Source organism: Dipodomys merriami, unplaced genomic scaffold (assembly GCF_024711535.1).
Source record: "Dipodomys merriami isolate MVZ:Mamm:240054 unplaced genomic scaffold, mDipMer1.0.p SCAF_16, whole genome shotgun sequence".
NCBI lineage: Eukaryota > Metazoa > Chordata > Mammalia > Rodentia > Heteromyidae > Dipodomys > Dipodomys merriami.
In genome coordinates this window covers 10,283,827-10,305,965 of record NW_027202937.1, presented here as the reverse complement: position 1 = coordinate 10,305,965, position 22,139 = coordinate 10,283,827, and the positions used below count along the sequence as shown (strand labels likewise).

Genomic DNA, 22,139 nt, shown 5'->3' with positions numbered 1-22,139 from the left:
AAAGACTTTGTAGATTTGGGAACATTTCAATGCCCCCATACTTGTTATTTTTATCAACCAGGGCTGCCTCCCAGTAGGGACTCCTATGCAGCATCAAACTCCTAAAATCACAAAAGCCCTCTGTGTGTGTGTGTTGTGTGTGTGTGTGTGTAGGGACATAGGGAAGGGAAAGCTGGGACACTGTATCCCAGGCAGAGCTATACATTAGGAATAAGAACCTTTTGGATCAATGGGGGTGGTGACCCCAGGGAAGGAGATGAAGTCAGGTCCAAGTTGGTCCTTGGGGGTCCTCAGACTTGTGCAGCTGCTCCACCATCTGTGTAGTCAAGGGTTCCTTGGCTTCCCAAGGGAGACAGTGCAAGGAGAAGGAGCTAAATAGTTGGTGGAGATGTCACACAGGGCTGGCTGGGAATTCTTTTGGTCTTCCAGCCCACCAGGGAACCACACCCAGAATTCTGGAGACCAATGAAGGATTTGATGCAGTTACTAAGCCAGCTACATTCCAGCAGGCCCAGCTTCCCACAGTCCAGCCAAGTCTGCTGCTTTCAAAAGGCACAAAACCCAGAGTTATTTGGTGGATTGGGTTCATATAAGACATTCAGCAAATGGCTAGCAAGGTAGAAGATACGCGAATACCAGGCAAAGGTGGGGGATTGCACAGTTTATTTTCAAACACAGCTGGAGGATGGGGGTGTAGGGTGGCCCGAAGGTTCCATCTGTATCCCCTTCCTGCATTTGGCTTAATCAAGAACTTCCCTCTCTTTATTCCCAAGCCCCAAGGCTGTGCAAGATAGAGAAAAGTGCCCCACCTCAGCCCCAGGAGGGCCTAGGCTGCCTGGAACACGTTGGGTGGGGCTGGGTAGAGTTCAAGTATTCACAGTTCCCCGGGATTACTCCATGCCCAGGCCATGAGAGAGAGAGTTCCAATTTGGGGATCCCTCCCGGTGATTTACCCCCCTCCCTCTCAAACACCTCCAGATGAGTCTTACTTCTTTCCTCAGTAATAAGCCAGATCGAAGGCCCTGCAATGTAGGAAGGATGGAGGCCTAAAACCTCCTGCTCATCCAAGATCCCTAGGGGGGCAGGCAAGGGTCTTCATCTGTAGTGACTGGGCTGGGAGCCGTGGGAATTAGGGGAGATGAAGGGTAAGAACTGGAGGCAGGCTCAGAGAATCCTGATGAATACATTCAGACAGCTCTGGTCTGCACCACCTCCCACCCCTACCCCTCCCTATCCTGGGCCCAGAATCCCTGAGAGTTCAACTACCAAGGCAACTTAGGGTGATAGAATAGGAATAGGGGAGATGAACAGGATCTTGGCTCCCATCTCCAGCCAGTCCTGCTTGTGGAAAGCCATGATTAGGCAGGGCCAAGAAGGCTCAAGTCTCATCTCTCAGGCTCCAACATTCTAGAATAGACCAATCCTGGGGGACAAGGAAGGTGGGGGGATTCACTGAGTCTCATAGCACTGATGCCCCGACTTTGGGCAATGGTGGGAAAGGGTGGGAGCATCTCTCGAGGATAATATAAAAAGCAAAAACCATTAAAAAAAAAAAACTTCCTGGGAAGACATGGTCCCCAGCCTCTTACCTCGCTACGATATCAGCCTCGCCAGCATTCAACACCAGAGAGCTGAAGGAAGAGGCTACAGCCACTCTCTGACAGGATGGGACCCAGAGAGGGCGCCTGCTAGCACCATGTAATGCTGGAGTGGCTATGCAGCCTGAATGACCCCTGGGCCGGGGCTCTCCACACTGGAGTGCCTGTTTGCTAAAGCTTCTGTAGTCTTGGGGCTAGGAGGGACAGGTCTATAGGAAAGAAGGGGAAGGAAGACGTTTGGGCTGAAGTCCAGAGGTCTCACTCAGCTGGAACCCCAAAGAGCCAGCCTAGGAGTCATGACTTGAAGTATCTTCGTACCACAAACTGGCCCAACAGAACCACAGCCAGGGCCGCTAACACATTCAAGATAGGTCTATAGCTGAAGTTCAGAACTGCCACCTGCCAAGAGAGAGGGGTGGGTCAGAGAGGGGCTCGTGCCTTGGGGATGGGATAGCCCCAGAAGCAGGGCGGATGCTGCCATCTTTGGGAACTTACCCAGCCACCTCTCTGTGCAATCCACCGAGTAATGTAGTGACGCATCATGACGTCGATCACAAAGCGAGTCACTCGACTGAAGAACCCAGTCAGGCCATGTTGGTAGATATGCATGGCCAGGCGATAGCCAAAGCCCAACAGAGCCACCACGCGGCCCCAGCTGATGCCGCTGTCAAACAGCCTGCGGGCAGAGTGTCCCATCAGCCAGTGGTGAGACCAAAGGAGCCTTTCAGGAGCCTTTCAACCCTCCTCCTTCACCCCGGGAAGCTAAGTGGTTAAGCTGGGATTCCAAGCTGAAGAGACTGGCCTAGGCCTGGCCTCAACTTGGGAAGAGCATGGGTTTCTGTGAAAGCAGAAAGCTAAGAGGCAGAAGCAGGAAACACTGCTGGTGCGGGGATCCAAGGCTGCAGGCACACAGAGACACAGAGAGGCAGAGGGCAGAGAAAGTGGACAGAAGCAGCAGGGGGATTACCTGTGGGTGTTGCTGCTGGTCTGGCAGCCCAAAGGGCAGCAGAGAGAAAAGGACAGAAGAGGAAATTAGGCCAGATCCCAGAATCGAAAGGGCATGGGGTGTGGAGGGCTGGCTAAGGACACGGGCTGGGGCCCTTTAGATCTCGGCACTGATTCCAAACCTGTCACCTACCCCTCCCTTCATCCCCATCTCCACAAATAGCTAACTTTTCAGTGTGGACACTTGTGTCTCTTCCTGTTTCACAGAGAGGAGAATGAGGGCCAGGAAGTTCCAGTGGAGTTGGCGGCAAAGCTGGGATCTGAATCAGGTGTATAGAGTCTCTGTCACAACATCAGGTGCTCTTTCAGATGCCACAGGTAAGCAGCCCAATCGAGGTTAGTTAGTAATGTCACCTGGGGAGCCAGGCGCCAATTGCTAACTCCTGTAATCCTAGCTACTCAGGAGGCTGAGATGTGAGGATCATGGCCCAAAGCCAGCCTGAGTAGAAAAGTCCATGAGATTTTTTCCAATTAACCACTAAAAAGCCAGACTTGGAGCTGTGGCTCAAATGGTAGAGAGCCAGCCCTGGGCAAAAAAGCTAAAGAAGAGTGTGGCCCAGGCCCTGGGTTCAAGCAACCAAACACCCCAAAATCCTGGGGGGCCTTGGGGCACACCTCCACCCTATAGCCCCTTCATGTCCTAGTCTAACCATCAGGTCCTTAGTGCCAGAGCTCATAAGTGCCATGAGCTTTTACACAAATGGAATCTGGGACTCAGAGAGAGAGAAAGGGGAAAAACCAGCTCCTTGAGACCACATGGGGACCCTGTTGCTAATACTGACAGAGAAGCTTCTGGCTGCCATAGATGGCAGGACGAAGTGACTGGGCTGGGTACCTGGAGGCGATCTTGGCGAAGAGCTCGGGGGCGTTCTCAGCTGTGGGCTGCAGCTGCTGTAGCATGTTCTGGAATTCGGAGTCAAAGCGCCGGTTAATGTCGTCTCCGATGATGGCGAGCTGCCGGCCCACCTGCCCCATAACGCTGTAGGAGTGGGGTGGTGGGTGAACAGCCACATTCAAAGACAGGTGGGCTGGGCTCAGAGATGGGGGGCAGATGTGCATCAAACACAGTCCATGCTCTCAGCGTGGGGAGACATGGGAGGACGGAACCCCCTCTTCCCCCAGTCCTCCCTAGCTCCCAGTATCCACATAGAGACCTCTCCCCCCTCCACACACACACACACTCCCACCGCGAGCCTGTCTCCCCAGAGCTCACCTGTTAGGGTCTTGAGGTAAGTTGACCATTTCAGGGTCGAGAGGGGCAGCTGCCCCCTGGGCTTCCTGCTCTTGCTGGTGGCTGTAATAAACGTAGCTGCGGAAAACCTCCTCGGTGTCCTGGGCTACCTGCTGCTCTGAGGGTCAAAGCTGGGCGTCAGCCATGGAAGGGAGTTCCAGTACTCTGTGAGGGGTTCAAGCTTCCCCCCACATTGCATCCTTGCCCACGGGCAGAAAAATCCAGAGCCCTTTAGTGGATACCTAGTGCCCACTGCAGTGTTTGCTGACAGCAGAGCAGCCGGGCAGCTGAGTGAGGTGCACAAGTTCCCACAATTAGAACAACTAGTCAAGCCGGATGTGAACCCCAGCATGTGGGCTGTATGAAGTACCCAGCCCTTTGTGTTTGGTCTGGAATGGGAACCTCAGGTGCAGAGAATATCCTGCAGTGAGTGGACTGTGAGCTGGGGCCTCCCAGGCCGTCCACTAGGAAGAAGGGAGTGGGCAGCCATCTTAATTCCCTCACAAGTCTGAACAATTGAGTTCGGAGTTCCCTGATCCCTGGACCTGGCTGGGTGATAAGCCGATTCACTTCCTTATTTCTCCAGCAGGGATATGTCGGAGAGGGCATTCTCTGCCCTCTTCTTTCACCCCGCCCCTCTGCTCTGGGTTGGCCCTCAGGCTGGCTCCCTGGCCTGTCCCCATTTCCAGGCCCTATGCAGCGCATACTCCTTCCCACATGGGCTTAGCTGTGACTGTGTAGTTCCAGCCTCTGAGCCCCATGGGCCGTGGGCTGAGACACCTTTCTGCTGAGGGCTGAAACATGGCAGAAGCCCGTCCCTAAGTCCTGTCTGGCCCTGCCCAGTCTGTCTTCTCCATCCTCGTGGTGGCCCTTGTGGTTGCAGGGGGGGAGGTGGGAGGGGGAAGACGGGAAGACTCTTACCAGAAGCTGAGGACGAGGAAGGTTCTTCACAGCTCTCCTTGGGAGGGCCTGGGCCTTGTCCCGATGCCATCTTTCAGGTTTCAGGGGAGGACTATGTCAGCCTACAGGGATGGATGAGAAAAAGTAGAGTTGGGAATGGGCAAGAGCCTCCAGCTGAGGATTCAAGATGGAGGGGGGGGGTCCTCCATTCCCAGAAAGTTCCTGTAATCCTTAGGACTTTTCTCCTTGTTCTACCACCTTGGGGACCAGCAGCAACTGCTGAGGGCAACAAGAAATCACTGAGCATCTTCCTGGCAAGGCTTTAAAGGAAACAGCATCCAGCGTGAGGAAGCTAGGGAGGTGTCTGCTCCTCGTCTCTGACCAGCAGCCAGCGCCTCCAGGAGGGTATGGCATGGCCCTTATGTCCCTTCTCTGTCACTCCTGGCCCTTGAGTCTGTCTTCAGAGATGGAGGGTTCTTCCAGCTAATCTTGGGGCACTCTGTCCCCTCCCTAGAAAGTCCTGAGAGTTCTCTGCCTCCCAGGTCTTCCTTTCCTCCAGGGCCTACTTTCCCTTGGCTGATCAGGACACACCTTCCAATTCCCATCTGTGAGCAGAAAATACTTCGTGTGTTTGTGTGTGCTGGTTCTGGGATTTGAGCTCTGGGCTTGGGTATGTCCCTGAGCTTTTGTGGTCAAAGCTAGCACTCTACTACTTGAGCCACAGCTCCCTTTCCATCTTTTCTGGTGGTTAATTGGAGATAAGAGTCTCATGGACTTTTCTGTCTAGGTCAGCTTTGAACTGTGATCCTCAGATCTTAGCCTCCTGAGTAGCTAGGATTACAGGTGTGAGCTGTTGGTGTCCAGCAAGACATACTCTATATTGCTACCACTTAGGAGCACTCTGGGTGTTGGATATTGAAATCTGACAGCATCCCAGCCAAGTACATACCATCACGTCCATTCCATAGGTAGGAAAAGTAGGGCTTCCAATCATTAGTGCCCGAGGACATGGAACCCGGGAAGATGTTGGGTGCCTCCAACACTCACTTGCTGCTTGTGGACCTCTCTGGGTGCTCTTCTCTCAGAGCAGCTGTCTCCATTTGCTTCCTACCTGTGCCCACCTCCTCCTTGGTGGCATAAAGCTGATGGAGCCCCCAAGAGTCCAAGCCTCCTTCATAGCCCTCCATTATGTACCCCCACCTTACCTGCCCTCCTATCCCAAGATTTTTTTGTTGTTGTTGGTTATGAGGTTTGAACTCTGGGCCTGGGCACTATCCCTCAGCTCTTCAGCTCAAGGCGAGCACTCTATTCTTTGAGCCACAGCGTCACTTCCGGTTTTCTGAGTGGTTTATTGGATATGAGTCTAATGGACTTTCCTTGCCTGGGTGGCTTTGAACCTTCATTCTCAGATCTCAGCCTCCTGAGTAGTTAGGATTATAGGAAGCATGAGCCACCAACACCCAGCTCTGGCTTTCTTTTTTTTTTTTTTTGTCAGTCGTGGGGCTTGAACTCTGGGCCTGGGCTCTTCAGTTCAAGGCCAGCACCCTACCACTTGAGCCACAGTGCCGCTTCTGGCTTTTTCTGTTTATGTAGTGTTGAGGAATTGAACCCAGGGCCTCATGCATGCGAAGCACTCTACCACGGAGCCACCTTCCTTTTTTTGTTGGTCCTTTTAACTTTTATTAGTTTATTTTTATTTTTTGTCGGTCGTGGGGCTTGAACTCTGGGTCTGGGCGCTGTCCCTCAGCTCTTCAGCTCAAGGCTCTACCACTTTGAGCCACAGCAATACTTCCATTTTTCTGATGGTTATTGGAGTTAAGAGACTCATGGACCTTCCTGCCTGAGCTGGCTTTGAACCTCGATCCTCAGATCTCAGCTTCCAGAGTAGCTAGGATTATAGGCATGGGTCACTGGTGCCCGACTTATTTGTTCATTTTTAGTGTGTGTGTGTGTGTGTGTGTGTGTGTGTGTGTGTGTGTGTGTGTGTGTGTGTGTGTGTGTGTGTGTGTGTGTGTGTGTGTGTGTGTGTGTGTGTGTGTGTGTGTGTGCTGGAACTGGGGCTTGAACTCTGGGCCTGGGCACTTTCTAGCTTTTAAAGCACAAGGCTGGTACTCTACCACTTGAGCCACTGTTTCATTTTAATTGGAGATAAGAGTCTCACAGACTTCCCTGCCAGGATTGGCTTTGAACTGCAATCCTCAGATCTTAGCTTCCTGAGTAGCTAGGATTACAAGAGTTAGCCACCGGCACTAGGCTTAATTTTATTTTAGATAGGTCTTAACTCTGCAGTCCAGACTCGCCTCGAACTTCAGATTCTCCTACCTCAGCCTGAGGGCTGGGATGACAGGTGTGTACTACCAAGCCCAGCGCAAGCCATCTTCCTCAGTCTTGGCCTGTTACTCTTGCCCGAGGGCGTATTTCCTGATGCAAGCTCTTTCACTTTCAGTTTGCACCCCTTTTAGAGCCCCATTTCTTCCCAAGCTGCCCCTGTCACCCTGGCAGGAAGTTTCCCTCTTCCAATCTCAAGGATGACCTCGCTTCCACTCTGGGGCAAGCACAGCCCCTCCCCACCTATCTGCTCACCTGCCCGAGCTGGTAGCTCACATCCAAAGACTCAGATCAGAGGGTCATAGTTTGAAGCCGGCCTAGACAGGAAAGTCCGTGAGACTCACTCTAATTAACCACAAAGAGGCCGGAAGTGAAACTGTAGCTGGAGTGGTACAGCACTAGCCTTGAGCACAAAAGCTCAGGGAGAGCACACAGGCTCTTGAGTTCAAGCCCCAGAATCAGATTGAAAAACAAAAGTCCCTTTGCCTCTCACCCAGTCAGCTCCTTCCTCAGGAAGAAACCTCCCCCCCCCTTCCTTGTCTCTAAACTCAGGCACCCTCAGGCTCAGGAGATGCTGACTGCCTCCCACCTCCCTCTAACACCACCCCAGCGGCTCACTACTGGGGAGCAGGTAGAGCCTCAGAACAGTCCCCAAAGCTAGAGGCCTGTGCTGATCTAGGCCTACTCCTGTCCCCCAAGCCAAGTGGCCTAACTTCCCATTCCACCCCCACCTCCACAGCTTGCTGGGCCCGGATGCATGTCCCCCCAAGAGATACGCCTGGCCAGGCCCTAGAACGGGTCTGGGGGTCCTAGGAGAGCAGAAAGCACTTGAAAGTTCTATCCCTGCTCTTGACCTTGGCTCTGACCTCTACTCCCATCCTCCTCCCTTCCCCACCAGACTTCTGTCATCTAGGACCAACCCGAACTGCCACAGGGAGAAAGGTGGCCGAAGGAAGGACATCCCACAGTAACTCAGTCCCCATCAGCTGCCCCCCTACCCCCAGCAGGCTTGAGGGACCGGCCCAGGCCAGCCTTTAGGACTCTGTTCCCCACAGGAGCCCCGATGGGCTCCCTGCCCCACCCTGAGGCTGCCAGGAGTCAGAGGGTGGGGCAGATCCTGCCAGCTTACCTGCCCAGACCCTGGACGCAGACCTGGGCTGGCTCAGAAGGGCCGAGGTTGATTCCGAGGGGCTGCCGGCTGCTCCCCAGGCGCAGGGCTCCAGGCCCGTCTTCCAGGAACCGGCGTCAGGGAATTCCTGGTGTCTAGATGAAGCCTCTCTGCGTGTGCCCTGCCGGGCCCAGGGACCCGCGCGACTCCAGCGATCATAGAGGTGCCGGCAGTGCCCAGCGATGACCAGCTCCCTCTAGAGGAAGTTGCCTGGCGGCCGCCGGATGCGGATGCAGATGCACAGGCTGCAGCCTGGAGGGAAGATCTGCAGCCAGCCCAGCCCAGCTGCAGCTGCTGCCCACCACCCCGCCTCCCCCCTCCCCCCCAGGTCCCACACAGGTTTCTGTTCTCTGCCTTTCCCATGATTCTCAGTTCTCACCCTCTGATCTTGCTCTTTTCCATCAGTCAGTACAAGTGAAAAACAAACACATCATTGTGTGGTTCTAAGCCTATGCACAACTATGGGCCATGCACTTAACTCCTGGAATCTTCCCAATAGCAATTGGAGATAGGTGCTGTCGGCTAAGCCCATGTTACAGACTAATAAACAGAGGTCCCTAAAGTCACTGAGTTGGGTGGATAATTGGACCTGGGAATAAGAATACCACATAGGGACTCAACCTGTGATTCAGGCACCTGCGTGTTTTCTGGAGGTCCCTTGTCCTGAAGGTGATAGGCAAGAAGCAGAGCTCAGACTCTGCTTACCTGGGGTCTGTGCTACCACCTAGACTCTGCAAGCCTGATGCGCAGAGAGGAAGAGGGTGGACCCTGTTATTTGATTGCTGGAAATGTTCCCAAGCACAGAATAAATTCTAGAAAGACATAGGGATGAACAGAGTCTATAACGGCCCTGCCCCATTCCGAGGTTCTGTTTCTGTCCCCCCTCCTCTCCCCCCCACCCCGTGCCCTCATCCTGCAGGGAAGCAGAAGTATGAGTCAACAGGCAGAGTGACAGCCTTGAATGACAACAACAACAAAATCTAGGGGGAGAGTGCAAGTTCAAGCCTGAGCACTGGACCAAGCATCGTCTGAGCTGCCTCAGCCTGAAGCCCATCCCAGCTTGGCTCCCTACACCTCCTCCCTGCCCTCCCCCATTCCATCCCCCACCCCCACCTCATCTTTGCCTTCTAGAATTCCAAGTTTCCAACTGGAGGTTTTCATTTGAAAATGACTCCTGTTCTTAAGCAGTTGGTGCTAGGTAGGTTGCTTGGCTTCCTCAGGATGGGGGCTTCGGTCCCAACCCCTCGGTCACGATCACTGACTTTGGGGTGCCCTTCTCTGTTCTGCTTTTGTGGCTGGGTGGGCAGTCCAAAGGCCTGGTCTGGGGTCTGTCCTGGCCCCTTGCTAGATAGAGCAGGATGCTGGCTCCCTTGGGATGGGCCTCCAGGGAGGCACAGGGAAGATGGTGCCAGGATGCCCGGCCACCCTCCCTGCCCTCTCTCTGTGATCACACCTGGCTCTTCAAGCCTGCTGCTGAACGAGGCCTTGGGGTTAGGCATGGGGGACACGAGCGCCCAGATCCCTAACCCCAAGGAGGCCCTGAAGCTCATAGCCCAGGGGAGAGAGGTGACTTCAGTCTCACCCAGAGGAAGCTGGGAGGTATACCTGGCTACTGGAGGAGGAGGAGGAGGAGGAGGAGGAGGAGGAGGAGGAGGAGGAGGAGGAGGAGGAGGAGGAGGAGGAGGAGGAGTTGGAGGAGGAGGAGGAGGAGGAGGAGGAGGAGGAGGAGGAGGAGGAGGAGGAGGAGGAGGAGGAAGAAGAAGAAGAATGGACAGGCAGAGGCTCTGGGGATTTAGGGGCCTCCTAGGTGAGTGTGGCTGGGGCTGGTGGGAGTCTAGTTAGGAAAGAGATCTGGGGTGAAGGAACTGGGAAGAGTCCTGGGTGTAAGATGGGGGGAGAATCTGGGCTCCAGATGGCACAGCCAAGTTGGGGAGGGTCTGTACTTGAGAGTCTGTAGACAGGTGAGGGGCTGGAATAGGCAGGAGATGGAGGAAGAGGAGGCATGGCTCAAATGGTAGAGTGCCAGCCTTGAGGGGAAGAGCCAAGGGAGAGTGTGAGGCCTGAGTTCAAGTGCCCTTACCAGAGTGCGCGCGTCACACACACAGACACACACACACACAGAGGCGGTGGGTAGAGGTCAGGTATGAGGTTTGGAGTGTGGAGGTGGATGGAGGCCTAGACCAGTCTAGGCAGAAAAGTTCACTAGACCCATCTCCAAAGTAAGCAGCAAAAAGCAGGGCTGGTGGTGTGGCTCAAGTGGTAAAGCTCCTAGCAATCCCGAGTCTCTGAGTAGAAACCCCATTATCACAAAAAGAGGGAGGGATTGGAGCTGTAGTTCAGTGATAGAGCCCCTGCCTAGCATACTCCAGGCCCTGGGTTGCATCCCCAGCACCACAAAGTGATGATGATGATGAGGATGATGATGATGATGATGGAAGAGGAGGACTGAGGTCTGGACAGCAACATGCCACCGTGGGCTCAGCCTCAGCCCTCCAGTACCTCTTGTCTGCCCTTGCCCTCCTGGATCCTCACTCCCACGGGGCGTGGCAGGCCCCCTGTGAGGAGGGGGTCTCTGCCTGCTCCTCACCTTCCTGTCCTTGACTTCCATGGGGGGGCATCCCCCCTCTATGACCAAGACCCAACCCCAGGAGGCATATCAGAGGCATGAGGGAAGGAAGAAGGAGGGGTCTAGCAGGTCTGGTTCCGTGTAGTGGTGATGGGGTCTCTACCTACCTCCCCTATGACTGTGCTTTGGGATTAGGGCCCACTTTGCCCATGCTCTGAAGATGGAGCAAGAAGGCCCTCAGAGAGCCACGGAGTTGCTGGCGGCCAGCACTGTGGCCTTCACTGGAGAGGAGGAAGTACAGGAGGAAAAGGCAAACGAAGAGGAGGAAGAGGAGGAGTGCCTACTTAAAGGTGAATATGGCGGCTGCAGGTAAGGAGGGAGCCAGCAAAGGACTTTCTTCCTTTAGGGTGTGGGATCCGGCAGGACACAGGACCCAGTCTCAGGGAATAGTGGCGTCTACACCAAGCAACTAGCATTGCTCAAACACTTAAAACAAGAAGAACTAGCTCCTTTCTCTGAAGGTATTTGCAAGGATAGGCTAGGATGCTGGCAGTCAAGTGCCTAGGACTGGGCCCATGCACAGCAGGCTTTCAGTAGAGAGCACAGGGTATGGTGGCACACACCTGTAACTCCAGCTATTGGGGAGGCAGAGGCAGGAGGATCATGGTCAGAGGCCAGCCCTGGAAAAAGCATAAGACCCTATTGGAAAAAAACAACAAACTAAAGGATCTGGCTGCCTCAAAGGGTACAGCACTTGCCCAGCAAGTAGGAGGCCCTGAGTTCAATCCCTAACACAGTGTAGCCCCTCTCAGCCCCCCATCCCTGCGTTCTGATACCAGGAGTCCTCACCCCAGCTGCCAGCCCATTAGTGAGCACCACCACCCCTTCACAGGTGACCTCAGATGGACCTCTTCCCAGATGGGGGCCACTCCTTGGCGCCACCTCCTCAATTTATACAAGCAGTTCCAGAAATCAGCCATGACCAAGGTGTGTTGGGGGTGTGGGGTGCCCTCCCTCCCCTGGGTGGGCCCACAGTCCCCATCTTGACAGTTGTCTCCTGGGGTTTGGGGCTAGGGTCCTGTCTGCTCAGGGACCTTGCCCTGGTTTTTGTTGTTGTTTTTTTTTTCTTCAGTTTTCTTTCCAGGAAGACTTGTCTGATGAGGAGAAAGGAGAGGAAGAGGGAGTGGAGGAAGAAGACAGCTCGGCCAAGCTCTGTGACACACACATTGCCACCTCCCAGTCACCACCGCGTAGGACTTTTATGTACACAGAGTCACTAGGTATGCGCCTCAACCACTGTCCACAGGCCCAGACGCCCTCTTTGAGTCAGTGGCTCAGAGATGCAATATAGAAATTGACCACCAGATGGCACAAGAAGACCTAAAATGACCAACTACAACAAGACCAGCAAGTGGTTGGTTTGGAGGCCTCTAGGCCTAGGATCAGACTCATTCTGATTTGGGAGGTAGCAAAGTGTAGGTGGGGTCGCTCTAGCACATCCTTGTCCTTCCTGGAGGCTTCTAACTCCTTGTGTGGCCATCCCCATCCCTAGATCCATGTCCCAGTGCAGTCCCAGGCTGGATTCAGTAGTAATAACATCCAATAAAAATCGTTGTGGGGCTGGGGCTAGGCTGTGGTGCACAGAGACTTGCTTGGCATGTGTGAGGCTGTGGGTTCACCCTCAGGCACCAAACAAAAACAGAAAGAAGATGAAATGTTGGCATTTATAGAGCCATTACTAGGGCCAGACTTTCCTGTAAGCATATTACATAAAATACAGTATTTCAGGGGTGCTGGCTCATGCCTGTAATCCTAGCTACTCGAGAGGCTGAGATCTGAGGATCACACTTCAAGGAAAGTCCACGAGACTTCTCTCTAGCTACCAAAAAGCTCAGTGCCACAAGACTTCAGATGCCAGTCTCAAGCCCAGGTTGGTTCTACCTAGGCTTCTGCCTAACAGATGATCAATCACAGTTCCTGAGATACCTCCTACCCTCTGGTTTAATTAATTTGCTCAGGCAGCTCACAGAATTTCCATACACTGAACAGTTTACAGTGAAGGGTATTGCAAAGGGCACAGATGGAGGAAGAGAGATGCAGAAAAGAGAGACTCAGAGAGCAAGGCACGAGGGGAGGGCGTGACGGCCCTTTGCTGCCCCACCCACAAGATCACACTGAAAGCTGCCTAGGGGCTCTCCAAGCTCCATCCTAAGGTTGTGTGTGTGTGTGTGTGTGTGTGTGTGCGCGCATGCGTGTGCACGTGTGTACACTTGTATATGCAGGTATGTATGTGTGTGCAGTACTGGGGCTTGAACTCGGGTTGAAGGCACTGCCCCTTATTCTTGTTTTTTTCTTGCTCAAGGCTGGCACTCTACCATTTGAGCCACAGCTCTACTTCCAGTTTTTTGCTGGTTAATTGGAGATTGGATCTCATGGATTTTTGTACTTGGGCTGGTTTTGAACCTCAATCCAGTTTAAGTTTTTTGTTTTGTTTTGCTTTTTGAGATGAAGTCTCACTAAGTGCCCAGGCTGACCTTGAACTTGTGATCCTCCTGTCTCAGCCTCCTGCGTAGCTGGTTGACAGGTGTGCACCATGACACTAAGATGTCTTTTTAAAAAAATGTACACTTCACTACATTGGTCCACTGGTGATCAATTTATAGCTCTCCTCCTCGATGTCATCTCTGGAGATGGGCAGGATGGAGCTGAAAGTCCCAGCCCTCTTCCTCTCCTGTTTCTGGTGACCAGCTCCATCTTGAAGCTTTAGAGTCTGCTAGCCAACCATCATTCATTCCCATACAGACCTAGCGCTTTGAAGTTTCCAAGGGTTTAGGAGTTTGCAGCCAGAAGACAAGAATGAAGCCCAGATGTGTTTTGGGGCTTGAACTCCCGCTGTCCCTAATTTTTTTGCTCAAGGATAGCATTCTATCACTTTGAGCCACAGCTCCACTTCCAGTTACTTTGAGATAAGAGTCTCATGGACTTTCCCGCCCAGGATGGCTTTGAACTGCAACCCTCAGATCTCAGCCTCCTGAGCAGCTAGGATTACAGGCGTGAGCCACGGGTACCAGACTCTGAGTGTGCGCTTCCAACAGCTCACATGCACATCTCTCTGGCCCTCAGGTTTTGGAAAGTCGGAGCTGAAGAAGCTTCTAGCTGTACCTGAAGAGTCCCCACTCTGGAATGTGGACAGCTCCAAGGACCAGGAGCTGCCGGTCCAATCAGAGGTCACCAGGAAGGAGAGTGACATGGTGAAAATCTGGGTAGGCCTGTCCTGTCCTGGACCACCAGACCCCAGTGCATGGGTAGGGCAGCTACCTCTGTCATAGTAACTATGAGTGAGAATCCTGTACAAGCACACACATACGCACACACACACACAACTGTTTCTTACTTGAACCAGATGTTCATTTGTGTGTGTGTGTGTGTGTGTGTGTGTGTGTGTGTGTGTGTGTGTGTGTGTGTGTGTGTGTGTGTGTGCTGATCCTGGGGCTTGAACTCAGAGCCTGGGCACTTCCTCTTAGATTTTTTTTTTTTTTTTTTGGTGTGGGGCCTGAACTTGGCCTGGGTGCTGTCCCTCAGCTCTTCAGCTCAAGGCTAGCGCTCTACCTCTTGAGCCACAGCACTACTTCCAGCTTTTTCTGTTTGTGTGGTGCTGAGGAATCAAACCCAGGGCCTCATGCATGCGAGGCAAGCGCTCTACCACTGAGTTACCTTCTTAGCTACTACCCTCTTTTCTCAAGGCCGGGTGCTCTATTACTTGGGCCACAGCTCCACTTCTGGCTTTTTGCTGGTTAATTGGAGATAAGAGTCTCTCATACCTGGCCTGATGCCCAGTTTTAAGTCTGCCATTTAGTCATTCCCTTCCTGTGTGGCCTCTCTGGGCCTTAGTTTCCCCATCGGTGTAAGGGGATTTGTTGCTGTTTTCCTGTTCTCTCTCCCATTCATAACTGCTTCCCCCACCCCCATTGGTTCTGGGGAGTGACCCCAGACCTCACCCCGCATCTCCTGGCAAAGGTTGTTAAAGGTCAGGCATGTCTCAGCTTGTCTGAGGATGCGCTGATGGATTTGTTTTGAAAGTGTGGTGATGCCGTTTTGCAGTTTATTTCATCCAGTCATGATCTGCCTCCTGGACTTTGTGGATATTTGCTCCACAGTCTGTGGTTTAAAAGGGAGGAGCACGGGGGAGCACAGAGCCAGAGGCCAGAGGCCTTCATTGAGTTCCCTCCCTGCTCTGCACTGACTTGCTCTATGATGTGATCTCCAGTCTAAGCTGATTCTTTGTTCTTTTTTGGTGTCAGTCCTAGGGCTTGAACTCAGGGCCTGGGCACTGTCCTTGAACTCAAGGCTAGTGTCCTACCACTTGACCACAGCTCCATTTCTGGATTTTCAGTGGTTAATTGGAAATAAGAGTCTCATGGACTTTCCTGCCCAGGTTGGCTTCAAACCTCCATGCTCAGATTTCAGCCTCCTGAATAGCTAGGATTACAGGCATGCACTACCACTATCTGACTTTCCTTCCTTCTTTTATCCCTCCTTCCTTCCCTTCCTTCCTTTTAGGTGTGATACTAGGGCTTGAACTCACACTCACCAGGCTCTATCACTTGAACCACACCTCCTCTTCCTCTAAACTGTTATTTTATTTCTTTGTCCATGAAATCATGTGCTACAAAGATAGGCTTTCTCCCATAGGACACCAGGGTCCCTCCTTGCTGGGTCTCAGGCCCATGACTTGTCCATACAGGGCACATGACCCTCATCCATGACCGCACCAGTGCTCCACCTCTAGCGGGGTCCACACACTGCCTTGTTTGTTTGTGTATTTGTGGTGGTACTGGGCCTCAAACTCAAAGCTGCAAGCTCTAGTTTGGCTTGTTAGCTCAAAGCTAGCATGCTACCGCTTGAGCCACACTCTGCATGCTTTTTTTTTTTTTTTTTTGGTTGGTTGATTGGAGAGAAGAGTTTCATGGACTTTTCTGCCCAGGCTGGCTTTGGACAGCAATCTTCACATCTCAACTAGCCTGAGTAGCCAAGGTCACAGGTGTGAGCCACTAGCACCCTGCTCAAATTGGCCCTTTTGCACTAATGACCTGTAATGTTGGGGTTCTCCCTTCCCTTGCCCCTCTCTCTTCCTCTCCCCCTCTTCTGCCTGGCCTATGGAGCAGGGGGGAAGAGGGGGGGAGGCTCACAGACCTGGGGGCCCACGGGGTTTCTGGATGGAATAAGCAGGGGCCAGCCAGCTCACTCTGGAGCCACAGCGGACCCCTTGTGAGGATGTTGGGGTCCCATCCTCACCCTGCCCTGACTCTGTCCTCTCTGTCCTCAGTGCCAGCAAGCAGAGGGGGAAGAAGGCTGCCCCCCAACCTTTGGGGAGTGCTGGAGGCTTGAGGGAGGGCAGCTGAAGCTGGACCCTCCACCGGAAGGCAGCGTGCCCAGCACCCTTAGTGAGGCCTGGAGGAATGAGGTGAGGAAGGGGAGCGTTTTGTGGGGGTGCCTGGCTCCCTGGGGCTTCCAAGGGACCAAGTGGAGGGGAGACACGTTCCTCCATCTACATCCCCCTGGGGTTGGTGGAGCTGGGCCAGCTTCGGGGTAGAGAGAGAGGGGTTGGAAAAGGTGGCAGAGGAGGGGTGCGAGTTTCTGGGGGTAGGAGTTTTCTAGGGTGCAGCGTAGAGAAGGAGCCTGAATCCCCAGGGGCAGCTTCTTTCACTCATTTTTGTCCTCAGCCTCTGTTCATGGAAGAGCTGGAGGAGGTGGAGAACTGACTGGGAACAGTGCTGGGAACAGTGCTGGCCACCGGCCGGCCTGGCCCGCCCAGGCCCCCAGGCTCCCCCCTGACAGGAAGGCGCTTCTCCTCATAAGAGGCCTTAGGAGTTGGGGGTTTGGGCATGGACAGTGTCTCCCCATGTCTGCGGGGTGCCTGCCCAGCCCACTGTCCCCACCCATGACTCGGCTGTGGTGTGAATATAAACCGGTTTGACGTTGGCCTCCTGGGTTCTGTGTGTGGACCTGGCCTCTCATCCTCACCCCTGGAATAAGACCAGCTTACTGGAGAGGGGTCCCCAATCCAGTCCCCAGGCCTGTGCCCGTAGTGTTACATTATTGGGGGCCCACAGCAGGGCATCTGACCAAGAAGGGCACAAGAGTTATGGTCATGGCCTAGTGTGGAGAAAACCCCACAAGCTTCAACTGGCAGGGGAGGCCCTGACCGGAAGGAGGGGCGTCCCTGGGTCCCCCCACACTCAGTTCCCAGGCTGTGCTATGGCCTCCCAGAGAGGATCCGGGAATTCTCTGGCAGGAAGTTCCTGCCCAGAGGCTTAGGGACAAAGCCAGGAAAGAGGCTTTGGAGCCATGGGGCTCTGCTTCAGGAGGGCTAGCCTAGGGGGGCAGACAAGGAGGAGATGTCCCTGGGGTCATGGCAGGAGGGGAGGCTGCCAGGCTGGGGCACCTTTATCTGTAGGCCTGTCATGCAGGCTGGGCAGGGCCTATTCTGTGTCCTGCTTAGGGCTGAAAACTTCTGGGGCTGCTGGTAGAGGAGGCTAAAGGAGTGTTAGGGGGCCTAGGAGTGGTTCAGATACCTGGCGGGAGGAAGCGCTGCTGAACCCAGAAATAAGGGTTGGGTCCTGGCCTTTACTGGAGGAAAGGCTGGGAGTCTCAAATTTGGCTTCCTGGATCATTTGAGTCATGGGGCCATACCCAGTTTGGACACTGGGAGGCGCTATTTGCCAGAAGGTCCTGTTGGCCCTTGAGAGATTTTTTTTTTTCCCCCCTAGGCTCTAAGCGGGAACTGTCCTCCTCTTCCACAGGAGGGACTCCTAGTATGAGAGCCTGTCTGGTCTGAAACATCAGACTGTTGTAATTCTCCCTGCTTCCCTCTTACCCCTGACCCGCTTCCTCCCCCTTCTTGGAGATAGGCTTGCTCTGTGGCCCCTGCTGGCCTTGGGCTTTCGTGCTTGCTTCATTACTAACACCTGGATTGAACTCAGGGACTTGGCCATTTAAAGCAGGCACTCTACCACTGGAGCAACACCTCTGGTCCTGTTTTCTCTGCTTATTTATGAGAGTAGAGTCTCTTTTTAGCCCAGGCCTGCCAAGTTGACAACCCTATTTGTCCTTGCTGCACAGATGCAGGAAGCAACTATGGGCACATGCCCAAGCCTTTTCTGTTGAGATGAGGCTCTGGCCTGTAATCATGGTCCTCCTGATCCCAGTCTTCCTTGAGGCTGGGATGAGAGGCATTACCACACCCAACTATTCGTTGAGATGGGAATCTCATAAACTTTTTGCTCCAGCTGGCATCAAACCATAATCCTCTCAATCTCTGCCTCACAAATAGCTAGAATTATAAGTGTGAGACATTTGTGCCCAAGCTGACTTGGCTAGTTTTTCTCGTGTGTGTGTGTGTGTGTGTGTGTGTGTGTGTGTGTGTGTGTTGGTCCTGGGACTTGAACTCAGGGCCTAAGGTGCTATCCCTGAGCTTTTTTTTTTTCTTTTTGTTGGTCATAGAGCTTGAACTCTGGGCTTGGGTGCTGTCTCTCAGCTCTTCAGCTCAATGCTAGTACACTACTACTTGAGCCACAGCACCACTTCTGGTTTTTTCTGTTTATATGGTGCTGAGGAATTGAACACAGGGTCTCATGCATGCAAGGCAAGCACTCTACCACTGAGCCATCTTCCCAATCCCAAGCTTTTTTTTCTTGAAGTTAGTGCTCTACCACTTGAGCCACAACTCCACTTCAGGCTTTTTGGTGGTTAATTGGAGGTAAGAGTTTCATGGACTTTCTTGCCTTTGAACTTGAGTTTGAACTGCAATCCTCATATCTCAGCTTCCTTAGTGGCTAGAATTACAGGTGTGAGCCACCAGTACTTGGCTCTTTTTAATTAATTAATTACTGAGCCTGGGTACTATCCCTGAGCTTCTTTTGCTCACGGCTAGGACTCTACCACTTGAGCTACAGGAATACTTCTGGCTTTTTCTGTTTATGTGGTGCTGAGGAATCGAATCCAGGGCCTCATGCATGCTAGGCAAGCACTCTATCACTAAGCCAAATTCCCAGTCCTTTTTTTTTTTTTAGCCGGTTATGGGACTTGAACTCTGGGCCTGGGCGCTGTCCTTCAGCTCTTCAGCTCAAGGTGAGTACTCTACCACTTGAGCCACAGCACCACTTCCACTTTGCTGGTAGTTAATTGAAGAGTCTCATGGACTTTCCAGCCTGGGTTGGCTTTGAACCGTGGTCTTCATATCTCAGCCTTCTGAGTAGCTGGGATTATAGGCGTGAGCCATTGGCACCTGGCTCCCTTTATTTTATCTTTTATAAACCAGTACCAGAGTTTGAACTCAGGGCCTTAGGCTTTTGGGGTTTCCTTGAGCCACACCTCTGACCTAACTTCTTACTGGTTACTTTGGAGGTGGGATCTCTTAGACTTTGTTGCTCAGGCTATTTTCTGACTTTAATGCTCCAAATCACAGCCTCCTGAGTGGCTAGGATTATCATACCAGCGAGCCTCTGGCCCCTCTTGGCCCCTCTTAACCATCACTGTGACTGAGAGCAGTAGCAGTGTGTTGATGGTGGCTCAGTGGCCACATGTTTGCAGGGGGGTGGTACTACAGCGGGTAGCCCGCTGTCCCAATCCAGCCCACGGAAGATGGAGGCCCTGCTTCCCATCCCCAGTCTATGGGGAATGGGTTCAAGGGGAGCTTGGAGAGGATTCGTGGCTCCTTGGTTGGCCCACGGCTATCTCCTTGCCAGGACCCACGGAGCCCTTGACTCAGAGTCTGAGCGGGCGCCGGTGCAAGGCCATCTGTGCGGCCTCTGAGTCAGCCAGGAGCCTTGTGACCATATGACTCACCTGGGCCTTAATTGCCCTGCTAATCATTTCCTCCCTCAGAGGCTGTTGGGAAGGGTGGGGCCTGGAAGGGCAACCCAGAGGCTGGGGGGGGGGGGGATGGAGGGGGGCAGTCAGAGGCCCTGGCTAGCGTGGGACCCTCTTGGCTCCTTCTGCTGCACTTCCTCCCCTGTCCTGGGATTCTGGGGAATCTCAGAGAAGGGCCACAGGACTGGCATGATGCCACTTCCGGCCCGGGCAGGATGAGGGTTGTGTGCTAGGTGGGCATGGGGCACGTCTCAGCCCTGTGGGTCAAGGATGGCTTCAGAGAGTGGCCTGGCTTGGCACTTATGGTTAGTGGAGGCAGGGAGGACCCCATGCAAGAACCAGTGTTGGGGAGGGGGCAGGATGAGGACAGAAGGTCCAGGAAGACCTGGAAAGAGCCAGGCATCTCTGGAGGGCATGCATATGTGCATGCATGCATGTGTGTGTGTGTGTGTGTGTTTGTGCGTGCACACATGTGTGCCAGTAATGGGATTGAATTCAGGGCCTAGGCACTGTCCCTTAGTTTTTTGTTCAAGGCAGCACTCTACCACTTGAGCCACACCTCCAGTTCTGGCTTTTTGCTTGTTAATTGGAGATAAGAGTCTCTTGGACTTGTCTGCCCGGGCTGATCCTCACATCTCGGCCTCCTGAGTAGCTAGGATTACAGGCGTGAGCCATCAGCATGCCTGGCTCTCTGAGTGTGCACTGTGGATTCACTGTGGCCAGCCCTGAAGATTTGGGTGGGGTGGCTGAAGGGCCATGGGGCTGGGGACCCTCCATGGCCTCAGCTTACCCAGGAAGGGAGGGCAGAACTACTCGCTTTCATCTCCAGCTGGAGTGGGAGCTGGCAGCCGCGAGGGGAGGCCGGGGAGAGAGCTGGGTGGGGTGGCGCTCCGCCTCCCACAGGCTGGCACAAGCTGTGGCGCTGCACACCCGGCCCACACCTTGCCAGATCTGCCTTCACATCTGGGAAATGGGAGAGTCCCCGGCTTCTCCTGTGGGTGGAATGGAGACACCTAGAAACTGCTTTGGCTGAAAAGTACTGGGGCCTACAGATACCCAAAAGGTAACTAGCAGCAGGGGAAGCCAGGCGCTGGCTGCTGCTCAGAAGGCTGAGATCTCGAGGATGAAGGTTCGAAGCCAGCCCGGGCAGGAAAGTCTGTGAGACTCTAATCTCCAATGCACAGCAAAAAGCTGGATGTAGAGCTGTGGCTCAAGGGGTAGAGCATTAGCTATGAGCCAGAAAAGCTAAGCAACAGCACAAGGCTCTGAATTCAAGCACACACAGACAGACACAGACACAGATACAGACACAGACACAGACACAGACAGACACAGATACAGACACAGACACAGACACAGACAGACACAGATACAGACACAGACACAGACACAGATACAGACACAGACACAGACACAGACACACACACACACACACGGGTTTTAGGAAGGACAGGAGAGGAGGGTGACATGTTTGTGAGGTGGGAAGCTGTCCTCGGGGAAGACTCAGCAGGGCCTCTCTATTTCCCAAAGACTGGCTGGCGTTTGGGGTTCTTCCCTCTGTGTACGGAATATATCACCTTTCTCAGACTCCTGCATACTGGGGTGCAGGCTGGAGCTAACATGTAGAACCCCTGGAGGTGGGCCTCTGGTCTAGAACTCAGGTTCTCAAGAGCTTCTTGGATCTTCAATTCCCAACTCCAAGAACAAGCTAAATAAAATAAGAAAAAGAAGCTCCTAGGCCCTATTGAATGTTCTCAGAGCACCCATGGGCAAATATTTACTAGGGATCCATTACATTCCAGTCCTCTTCCCTGTTCTGTGGTACAGCAGTGAGTGAGACATTCCAAGCCTCCAATTTGGGGGAGCTTTGGTTAATGGTAGTGGAACAAATAATAGGCAGACAGTATGTCAGGGGCTGACAAGGAAGAAAGAGGAGGTGGTAATGGGATGGGGCCCTCAGAGATGCCATTTTAGACAGTGATGGGTGGGAAGGTCTCTCTGAGGAGCTTATATGTAGGCAGGAAGTATGGGGGAGGAAAGCATGGGACTGTCAGCCGATGCAAATGTCCTGAGGCAGGAGCTGGGTTGGCTTGTGTTTTCAGACAAGAAAAGACCTGCATGACTGGGAGTGAAGGCAGAAGAAGGAACTGAAGAGGTCAGGTGGCAATGGAATTGAAGTGAGGAGATGGACTTCTCTGGTCAGGGATTGTGTGCGTGTGTGTGCACATGCGTGCTCACACACACGTGTCAGTACTGGGGACTTGAATGCAGGGGCTGGGCCTTGTCTTTTAGCTTTTTCTACTCAAGGCTAGTGCTCTACTACTTGAGCCACAGCTCCATGTATAGCTTTGTGCTGGTTAATTGATGATGAGAGTCTTACTGGACTTCCTGTTGGGCTGGCTTCAATGGTGAGCCTCAGATCTCAGCCTCCTGCATAGCTAGGATTACAGGTGTCAGCCACCAGCCCCTGGA

At 53.3% G+C, this 22,139-nt stretch overlaps 2 protein-coding genes across 4 annotated transcripts; one reads left to right on the top strand and one right to left on the bottom strand.

Moving 5' to 3' along the window:
* Positions 1-646: 646 nt before the first annotated feature.
* Positions 647-8,438, bottom strand: Bak1 (BCL2 antagonist/killer 1). Of its 2 annotated transcripts, XM_070023963.1 has the most exons (7): positions 8,192-8,438; positions 7,318-7,379; positions 4,756-4,856; positions 3,817-3,952; positions 3,439-3,582; positions 2,094-2,274; positions 647-1,997 (listed from the first exon to the last, which is right to left on the bottom strand). In XM_070023963.1, exons 3-7 carry the CDS (start codon positions 4,823-4,825, stop codon positions 1,893-1,895), a joined length of 636 nt encoding a protein of 211 aa, XP_069880064.1. In that variant the 5' UTR covers positions 4,826-4,856; positions 7,318-7,379; positions 8,192-8,438; the 3' UTR covers positions 647-1,892. The 2 variants fall into 2 exon arrangements, with proteins under 2 accessions (XP_069880064.1, XP_069880063.1); XM_070023962.1 differs by lacking the exon at positions 7,318-7,379.
* Positions 8,439-9,377: 939 nt separating this feature from the next.
* On the top strand, positions 9,378-16,774 carry LOC138827769 (gametogenetin-binding protein 1-like). Of its 2 annotated transcripts, none has more exons than XM_070023384.1 (7): positions 9,378-9,428; positions 10,992-11,146; positions 11,689-11,783; positions 11,941-12,076; positions 13,920-14,059; positions 16,123-16,260; positions 16,520-16,774. In XM_070023384.1, exons 2-7 carry the CDS (start codon positions 11,017-11,019, stop codon positions 16,556-16,558), a joined length of 678 nt encoding a protein of 225 aa, XP_069879485.1. In that variant the 5' UTR covers positions 9,378-9,428; positions 10,992-11,016; the 3' UTR covers positions 16,559-16,774. The 2 variants fall into 2 exon arrangements, with proteins under 2 accessions (XP_069879485.1, XP_069879484.1); XM_070023383.1 differs by having other exon boundaries at positions 11,929-12,076.
* Positions 16,775-22,139: the final 5,365 nt, after the last annotated feature.

Coding starts and splice junctions, on each gene's coding strand:
- Bak1 (XM_070023963.1), bottom strand. CDS start 4,825: ATGGCATCGGGACAAGGCCCAGGCCCTCCCAAGGAGAGCTGTGAAGAA. Junction 3,953..4,755: donor TTCCTCGTCCTCAGCTTCTG/GTAAGAGTCTTC, acceptor TTTGACCCTCAG/AGCAGCAGGTAGCCCAGGAC. Junction 3,583..3,816: donor TTACCTCAAGACCCTAACAG/GTGAGCTCTGGG, acceptor CCACTCCTACAG/CGTTATGGGGCAGGTGGGCC.
- LOC138827769 (XM_070023383.1), top strand. CDS start 11,017: ATGGAGCAAGAAGGCCCTCAGAGAGCCACGGAGTTGCTGGCGGCCAGC. Junction 12,077..13,919: donor TATGTACACAGAGTCACTAG/GTATGCGCCTCA, acceptor TCTGGCCCTCAG/GTTTTGGAAAGTCGGAGCTG. Junction 16,261..16,519: donor GTGAGGCCTGGAGGAATGAG/GTGAGGAAGGGG, acceptor TTTTGTCCTCAG/CCTCTGTTCATGGAAGAGCT.